General features: G+C 35.8%; 1 protein-coding gene across 1 annotated transcript; it reads right to left on the bottom strand.

Annotated features, from left to right (window-relative positions):
• Positions 1-4,098: 4,098 nt before the first annotated feature.
• On the bottom strand, positions 4,099-6,909 carry LOC306997364 (uncharacterized protein). The gene is made up of 2 exons (XM_079610666.1): positions 6,780-6,909; positions 4,099-6,386 (listed from the first exon to the last, which is right to left on the bottom strand). Exon 2 carries the CDS (start codon positions 6,356-6,358, stop codon positions 4,310-4,312), a length of 2,049 nt encoding a protein of 682 aa, XP_079466792.1. The 5' UTR covers positions 6,359-6,386; positions 6,780-6,909; the 3' UTR covers positions 4,099-4,309.
• Positions 6,910-9,978: the final 3,069 nt, after the last annotated feature.

The raw sequence follows: 9,978 nt of genomic DNA, 5'->3' as shown, positions 1-9,978 counted from the left end.
CTAACCGACGACGAAGACTTAACAGAGCAGCCATCAAGTGTTAGACAGTACTCTAGGTTATTACGTGTTTGAAGTTTTTTGTCCAATAATTAGAATCTCTGTTTTTTCTGAATTCAGTAGTAGGAAATTACTAGTCATCCAATTTTTTATATCAGCTATGCGTTCCGTTAATTTTGTGAATTGGTAGGTTTCGTTAGGTTTTGAAGAAATATACAGCTGAGTATCGTCAGCATAACAGTGAAAACTAATTCCATGTTTCCTAATGATATCTCCTAATGGTAGCATATACAGAGTGAACAGCAGCGGTCCTAGTACTGAGCCTTGTGGTACGCCATACTGAACTTGTGATTGATAAGACATCTCTTCATTTACTGCTACAAACTGATAACGGTCAGATAAGTATGATTTAAACCATGCTAGTGCAATTCCACTAATGCCAACATAATGTTCGAGTCTTTTTAAAAGGATGTTGTGGTCAATGGTGTCAAATGCAGCACTAAGATCAAGTAATACTAATAGAGAGATACAACCACGATCGGATGATAAGAGCAAATCATTTGTGACTCTAACAAGAGCTGTCTCGGTACTATGATACGGTCTAAATCCGGACTGAAAATCCTCGCAGATATCATTTCTTTCAAGAAAGGAACACAGTTGTGAGGATACTGATTTTTCTAATATCTTTGACAGAAATGGCAGATTAGAGATCGGCCTGTAATTGACTAGTTTTGTAGGATCAAGTTGCTGTTTTTTAACAAGTTTTTTAATCATAGCTAGCTTAAAGGTTTTTGGTACGTATCCTAGAGACAAAGATGAATTAATGATATTAAGAAGAGGATCTATGACATCTGGAAGCATCTCTTTCAGCAGCTTAGTCGGTATAGGGTCTAACATACACGTTGTCGATTTAGATGATTTGACGAGTTTGCAAAATTCTTCCTCTCCTATAGCAATGAATGAATCAAATTTTCCCTCAGGGAGACTACAATGCACTTCCTGATGCGATACTGTATTAGACGGTTGCATAGTTATAATTTTGTCCCTGATATTATCGATCTTATAAGTGAAGAAGTTCATGAAGTCTTTACTGCTGTGTTTCTTGGAAACTTCTGGGCTTGAAACCTTGTAGGACTATATTTTTAAATAGGGAAATTAGATTGGCTTTGCTTCTTCATAACTTACAAAATACTCTTAAAAACCAACATGAAAAATAATTGTGATAAGATTGTGATCTTGTTCTGATCAAATCAGAACATCCAATTACAGACACCGTGTTTATTTTCTTTTTCTGTTTTTCAATTTAAGAACATGCTTAAGGATGTGAGCAACATGCATATCATTCTATGTTTTAATTTATTAGATTGATTTATTACATAATAAAATATAGTCTACAATATCATGTGTCTTGGTTCTAGGTGGTTGCATGGATTGTAATAACAGTGCTGTGTTAATTTGACCCATATTCATTTTGAATTTAGATGCTTGAATATTAGTCAAGGCAGTACTGTATTAATAAAACTGACTTGGTCACACAAAAGTCAAAATATAATTTGTTAGTGGATAGTCTGACTTTCTCTATATTAATTTCCTAGATGTTTAATTATTCCAATATTATTCTTTTTTTAAAGTGTTACTTTTACACTGAGAAACTTAAAAACGAAAAAAAAAACTAGTAAAATATAATTTAGATAGGCCTATAGATGTTTCAATGCATTTCCTTATCTTCCACCCTTCCTGAATAGACTTCATCTTCCATTATAGCTAGCCTCTACCTTACATTATTACTTGATACTTGAACATTATTTCTATCTGTTTCTTAAAAACTACAGTGATTTTATGAAAAAGGGGCAGTCTAAACCAGCGTTTCCCAACCGGAGTATGCGGCACCCTGGGTGCCTTCTGGCGAGAGCAGGGGTGCCGTGTAAGAACTCCATCAAACATTTTAAAATTGCTAAAATGCGTTAAAAAAATAATAATAAACATTTTATTGTAGGCCTACCATCAATCTAGGATCGTCGGCAGTCTCTAATGACAACAAATAATTTACACAAATTTATATTAAAAATGCAAATCATTTCAAAAGTTTTCGTTGAATTGCGGGGGTTGCGCATGGTTTTATCCCTGTCCTTCATTCCCAGTGCGTAGTCTGCGTACACATAATGCTGCCTCTTTTAATGGCTTGTTGCGCTTACGGTCAAATACACACGAAAACATGGTCACAACGTTCGTTTTGCCGCGTATTCACATGAACACATCGGTTATGTCTGTGCTGCTGTCAACGGTAACGCGTGCGATTAATGTTTTTCAGTTTAACGCGTTAAAAATACTTAACGCAATTAACGCAGCATCCGTTTTTTTTTCTGTCATCCTTTGAGCGTTACATTATATAATCACGTTCTTCTTCATGCAAATGCTTTTAAACCATGCAAGCGCGAAAAGACAAAAGAGAATGCGCTGTCTGTGTATGTCCTGCTGACACAAACACAGACAGCAGAGGACGCACAGGACGACGCGCGCCAGAATCGACTTCTCTTTCGCGCTTGAACTAATAATAACACACAGTTGTGCCAAAATTTCCGTTTTGTTGAGTATCCTCATGAGATCAGTCTTAAATTCGTTAAATAAAGTCTTAAATTAACGTTAAGAGTTGTGAGTAAATGGGACGCGTGTGAGATCCACATGTGCAGCAGTGACAGCAGAATCAAAGAACACAGGGGACAGAGAAAGTCACTCACTGCTAGAGAACACTTGTAGCTTTAGTAAGGATATATTTCATTTATAATTTATGCAGTGAAGACTGTAAAGTGTTTGATAACTTTATTCAATTTCTGTGTATTTCCGGTAGACAGGTGGGCGACATTTATGGGCTTATGTGAAGATTGTTTTAAGTTCACTTCACTCAAATTAGTTGTTATAAAAGTTGTTATATTTTTTGGAGCCTAATACATTTTAAAATGGATAGCTTTCCATTATTAATACTGTAGTGTTGAATAGTGATAGTTATTTATTTATTATTCAATTAAATAAATAATTGAAGTATTGGTATCAGTGATAGCCTACTGGCCTTCATTCATAAAAATATGCCATTAAACAATTATTTAAAATATACTTTTTGTTGTCTTTGTTGTTAGATTAACTGTGAAATTATTACATTAAAAAACAAGCTATCTTGTGCAATTATAACAAAATTATCCCAATATAAAAACACGGTAACACTTTACAATAAGGTTCATTAGTTACATTAGTTAACGTTAACTAATAATGAACTGCACTTATACAGCATTTATTCATCTTTGTTAATGTTAATTTCAACATTTACTAATACTTTATTAAAATCTTGTTAACATGAGTTAATGCACTGTGAACTAACATGAACAAACAATGAACAGCTTTATTAATATTAACTAACATTAACAAAGATGAATAAATACTGTAACAAATGTATTGATTATTGTTAGTTCATGTTAGTTAATACATTAACTAATGTTTAATAAATGAACCTTATTGTAAAGTGTTACCAAAAACACAAATACACTGAGTGAGCAAACATTTTAGGTAAGATTTGCAATTCCTGTGGTATTGAAAATCGATACATTTCAAGGTATAGTATCAAAGTAGTATCGTAGCAACACTAGGGTGCCACACATTTTTTTACATTTTCAAAGGGTGCCTTGACTGAAAAAAGGTGGTGAAACACTGGTCTAATCAGTCAAAAACATTTGACAGATGTACAGAAGTTATAAATGAATCTAATGTACCCATAAATATGACTTAATATCCTAGTTGTAAGTTTCTTGTCATCCTTAGAACCATTTTTATTGACAAGCTTGGGCCAATAAAAGAAGAAGAAACACAGAAAACGTCTATGAGGAAATCTGAAAAGAATCTATGAAGATAAATCTGATCCAGTTTTTCAGACAAACAACCACAGTTCACAGCTGGTTATACATCTTTGCCTTGAGATATATAGTTCTTAAAAACACCAAGTGAGTGCATAAGATTCTGAGTAAATGGAAATCCCCTCTTGCAGCATCAGCATGTGGCCTCTTTAAACGCTTTGTCTTGTCACACACTCTGAGAATAGCCTGCAAGTATTGAGCATAGTAGTTTATTTTATGGAATAATAATGTAAAACATTAAATCTCAGATACATAATTTTTCAGTGTTTTATGGAATATAGTCATGTTCTCTGATGAAAATTTGCATTTCAGATATGTTAAAAGTATTAATCATTTGCACACAAGCTGTTGTGGTTTATTTTCTCAACACTTTAACCACACATATGGTCGTTTAGCATAGCACAGCAATTTCATAAGAAAAGGAAACCTTGAAAGAAAACAATGAGAGCCATCAGTTTCTTCATTTTTAAAGAGAAACAGGCTGAACTTGTTTGATATGTTATCAAATTCTTTGATAACGATGATGGAAAAAGAGCTGGGTAGGAGAGATTCTGGCCAGAGGAGCACATGGGTGTATGTTTTACCAACTGAGTATTATTGTTAAACCACTGACTTAGATACAGAATGGACACACAAGAACAATCCCATGGATTCCCGTCAAGATGGATATGTGTTCGTTTTCCTAAAGGCACCAGAGTCCCATTTTCCAATGAGCGCAGTTGATTAAATTTAATATCGAGTTCACGTAATTTTACTAAGCCTTGAAACTGTGCTGGATGAATATGCTGGAGATGGTTTCTGTCCAAATGGAGCTCTTCCAACTTGGCTAGAGCAGAAAACACTTTGGTGGGTAAGTGTGTCAGCTGGTTGTTTTGCAGGTGGAGCATTGTGAGACTTCTCAACGATGTGAAGATGTCATCTGGAAGCTTATTGAGGGTATTAAAGCTCAGATCCAGCTCTTTCAGGTTGAACAGATCTTTGAAGATATCTGAGGAGATGAAATGCAACTTATTGTTAGACACATCTAGAACCCTCAGGTCCATAAGACCTGTGAAAAATCCAATAGGGATGGTTTCTATCTGGTTGTTGTTCAGCCATAACTCCCGTAAATTACTAAGGCTAGTCAGTAGCTCTGTAAGTATTGCCAGGTGGTTGTTGCTGAGTTTCAGAGTCCGTAGTCTGATTAACCCTTTAAAGGACAACTTTGGAATGGAGTGGATACGATTGTTCTCCAGATTGAGATCCCTCAGATGATGTTTCCTTCTGAAGAGGTCCTTGGGAATCTTCACCAGGTTGTTGTTGCTAAGGTCGAGATGTTGAAGCTTCGTCAGCTTTATAAAAGTGTGTGAGTGGAGCTCCGAAATGCGATTGTTGTCCAATTGTAGATCCTGTAATGCTGAAAGTGGGTAAAAGAGGTCTAGTGGAATAGCAGAGATATTATTGTTGTCCAGCTGGAGCTCAGTTACCCTGCTTAAGTTGTTAAACACGCTGTTCGGAAGGGACATCAGATTGTTGTGATACAAATTAAGGTTCTCAAGCTTCCCCATGTCTAGAAACACATGTGGCGTAAGTGTCTCTAACTTATTGAAACTCAAATCCAATGCGCCCAACTGGGAAAGACCTCTGAGGGAACTGTCAGACATAGAAACAAGAGCATTATGACTCATATCCAAATGCCTCAGTGCTGGAACCTTAGAGAAAATGTCCTCAGGAATTGAAGTTATGGAATTTCTTTGAAGATGGAGGCTAGTGAGGTTTGAAGTATCCTGAAGGACACCAGTAGGTATGGCATCTAGTCCATTTCGACTAAGATCAAGGTGCTGTAGCCTTATGGCACCCTTAAAACTCCCATTGCCTACACTTTTTAGGTTGTTTATTGATAGATAGAGTTTAGCTAGATGGGTGGAGTTCTCAAATACATCCACCTCAATCATCTTGATCATGTTATTTCTCAGTTGGAGGTCCATAAGGGCAGGAGCTCCCTCCAGGACCCCATAAGATAAACTAAATATCTCGTTCATATTCAAATTGAGGATTTGAAGCTTGGTCAGACCATATAGAAACATCTGAGGAAGAGTTTTAATGTAATTATCACTGAGATCCAACACTTGGAGGTTCAGCAACCCATGAAATTGTCTTGGTCCTAATGTACTCAGTCCATTTCCACTCAGAAATAGCTTTGAAAGTCTGCTCATGTTCTGCCAGTTGGTATTCAGTGACATATTGAAGACATTCTTGGTGAGGTCGAGAACCAACAATTCTTCTAAACCTTCATTTGGGAGAGCTTTAATCATGTTATTTGTAGCATATAATTGCCTGGTACCCTGAGGCAGATAAGGGACCTCCAGAAGTTTCTGTCTTGAGCATATGATGATGTCAGTATCTTCACATTTACATGGTATCGGACAGGCATCAACAACTGAGGTGAGAGCCAGAATCACTGACAAGGGCCAAAACATTTTTAATGATGCATGTGATCTCCAAGACCTAAAGAAAACCACAAATTACATTGTGACACTATCTGAAACTGGGCATGTATTCATTTTAAACAACTGATAGCAAGTTATGAGACAGAATGAAAGTATTTAATGCTTTTTTTGCTGAGATGCAACATCTTAATTAAATAAAGTGGCATAATATCCATTCTCACCTATCAATTAGCTAGTTTTTTATTAGTTTTAGAAATTATCAATAATGTATCATATTACAAAATCGAATTATACATTTTTTGAATGGTAACACATAACTGTCACAAATCTATTAACTTGATGTCCCATATGTGTATATATATATATATATATATATATATATATATATATATATAATCAGCAACTTTGATATTTCTTTTAAATTGCTCTTAATGCATGTAGACACGCTTACCTGCAGAAAGAGTCGACCTGCAAAACAGAACGATTGTGAAAGATGTAAAATGCTCCGTATCACAATAGCAGAAGGTAAAAAAAAAGACCTGTCAGCAGAACAACTGAGCTTAAAAGATCCTATCTCTGATGTCACATGCGATGCCTACGTGAAAAAAACATTTTATCTTAACCACATGAACTAAAATCTCACCACAGCTCGAGGAAACTCAACAAATACAAAATGTGTGCAATTTAAAACCATATGAGCAGGGAAATGAAAACTGCTAGTTTTTAATGAAATACTTGATATAAATGTTTATATCAAGTATTTCATCAATACTATTATATATTATTTATTATATATATATATATATTTGTTTTATGGTGCTTCATTTTGAAGATACCTTTTACCTTATTTAAATTTTTCTCAGGTTAGGTAAAGTAAGTGAAATCTGTTCCAAACAGTACAATTTATGTTGTACTGTTAAAAAACAGTACAACAGTACAATCAATTTCCATACTTACAATTTAGTCAGAAGACTTCTCCGTGGTTAGTTCAGCTCAATCTTTTATAAAGCAGAGACTTAGGCATGGTTTCTTAATCTAAATTATATGTATTTTTATTAAATGCAGGTTAATTAGTTTACATACAAATATATAATATAAAATAAAATAAAATAGCATAAATTCAAAAACAAACAGTTTACAAACTTCGACTGCAGGAGGCTCAATGGCAAGGACATCTAACACCAGAGAGGCCGTCGGTGGCGTGTCAGCCTTTGACCATGACATTCCTTTACAGTACTTTTTATAGTTCACCATAACACTCACTCCGCACAGATTCAGTCCTTTACAAACAATCTGTCCAATCTGAAGTCTTGAACTGTCATTAGTTCTGGAAACCCCCTTAAAACCTTCATATATAAAGCTCTCCGTTTTTTCGTCCTTTGTCTGCTGGCTCGGATTCTCTGCTTTCTCCTGCATCTCGTATGCACCACCTCAACCAAATGCTTGCATTTTTCTTCTTTCTTTGGCAAAGCACTTTCTAATACATTTTCAATTTCTCTCTACTCTGCCATAGGCTTAATACATGCTTACAACATTCAGTGTGGTATGGTTTTCTTTATAAACCATTTTCTCAATAAATTATTTTACACCAACAGTTGCAGTGTCTTTCTTAATAAACTAGTTCTCTCCAATAAACTATATTAATATTTATTATAGTCTTACATTATAAACCACTTTCTTAACAAAGTTCTAAATGCAGTTGAATATAACATATAAGTATATATATTATATCAGTAGGCACAATTGTAATAGAATAAACTGCCTTTTTACACAACTATATATATATATATATATATATATATATATAGCCTATATATAACCAACCCGATCTCACCAAATGCGTCTATATAGCACGCAGTGTGTTTATCGTGTAATATATACGCGAAAATGACTTTTTACGTGCATAGTATACGCATGGATAGCACATGGTTGGGTTTAGGGTGGGGTAGGGTGCGTGTGTATACGCTTGGGTAGGATTAGTGGTGTGGGGTGCGTGTGTATATCACGAAATTAAGTGCGTATCATATGCACGCGCAAAACTGCGTATCATATCCACGTAAAAACTCATTTTCGCGTATAAATTGCACGATAAACACACTGCGTGCTATAGAGACGCATTTGGGTGAGAACAGGTGCGCTCTAGATCATCAGGTAGTAATAGAGTCCTGCTTACAAGCAGATGTAGTCCTTGTCACTCTAAAAGTGTTGGGTTTAAATAACCCAGTTTCAATTATGGACAAACCCAACCGTGGGTTATGTAAACCAGGGCTGCCAACACGCATTTCATTTCAGAGTCACGCTGACACCGTTCTCACGCTCTCACGCTCTCACGTCATTCTAGAAATTTTAATTCAGTCTATATTCATACTATATTATGATACAAATATTCAAACATAACAGAGCAAACAGAGGACAATGCGCTGCTGACAGACAAGACAGAGCAGGTTGATATCTCATCCTTCTGACTATAGTTACAACACAAAACAGCTAAACATGAATAAACATCAGAGGGTATGTTTTCAAAAATCCAGTACAATTGACTGAAATGTATGATGTCTCATGTACTTGCTCAATCAATGTTTCAACCGTGGATAAAACAGCTTGTAAACAGGGATGGGAAGTATTTCAAATAAATACAAAATTTAATTTACTTTTTTTTGCACCTCATCATGGGTAAAAATATCCAGATTGACTTAAATCCTGGAAAATACATTACACAACTATTTTCACGATAGGCCTACATTATGTTGGTTAAATACAGTTCTAAATACACTATATTTCATACAGTTTTTTTATTCATTTATATAATTTTTACCAACATTTAAACTTTTTTAACCAACATTTTCGTCAAAAACATTCAACAGTAAAAAAAAGTTACTTGAACATCTTGGGTTAGGATTCTCCTAACCCAAACCCTAACACCTAACCTTAACCTTACAGTCTACCTAGATCAATTGCTCCTGTCTGCCTCGCTGTGACTGCTGCTGTGAGTTTGTTTGCTGCGTCTAAGCCTCGTATTAGCTTCGTGTTTCTTTCTGTTTTGAACCATCATTTATTATAAATTCTAGTTGTTTATACTACTAAATACAGCTTACTCAACATCTCAGATTAACCTGACATTGCTAGCTTCCGTTATTGTCAGCACAACACGCTAACTCGCTAGCCTTTTAACGCACCACCCGTGCGCTCAGTTATTTATTTTTCTCTCGCGCGCCCGCGCCTTTGAGTTCATAAAAGCCCAGGTGAGTAAGAATCAGTCAACAAACACGGTAAGTAATGTCTTCTCCTGTTATTGTCACCTGCACTTCATGTCACATGTTTACCATAGCCTTCTCTGTCGGCAATATAGGATTTATATGTGATAGAATTCATAGACAATTGGAAAAGTTTTTGGGGCAAACCTGGTATTCATCCCTCCTGGGATGGTGCTGCTCTTCTCTCTAGTAATTTGGCTCATAGTCTTAGAGATAAAACATGACAATCTGGGCCTCAGGTCAGGAAGCAGACAGACTGGCTTAACCGACCGTCTGCTAGCGGCCTCACGTCACCAAGGTCAGATAAATCCCATCACATAGAGCAGGGATGTTCAACTTCGGTCCTGGAGGGCCACTGTCCTACAGAGTTTAGCTTCAACCCTGACAAAAGCTCTT

Source organism: Phoxinus phoxinus (assembly GCF_949152265.1).
Source record: "Phoxinus phoxinus genome assembly, chromosome: 4".
NCBI lineage: Eukaryota > Metazoa > Chordata > Actinopteri > Cypriniformes > Leuciscidae > Phoxinus > Phoxinus phoxinus.
This window is presented reverse-complemented; position numbering and strand designations above follow the sequence as displayed.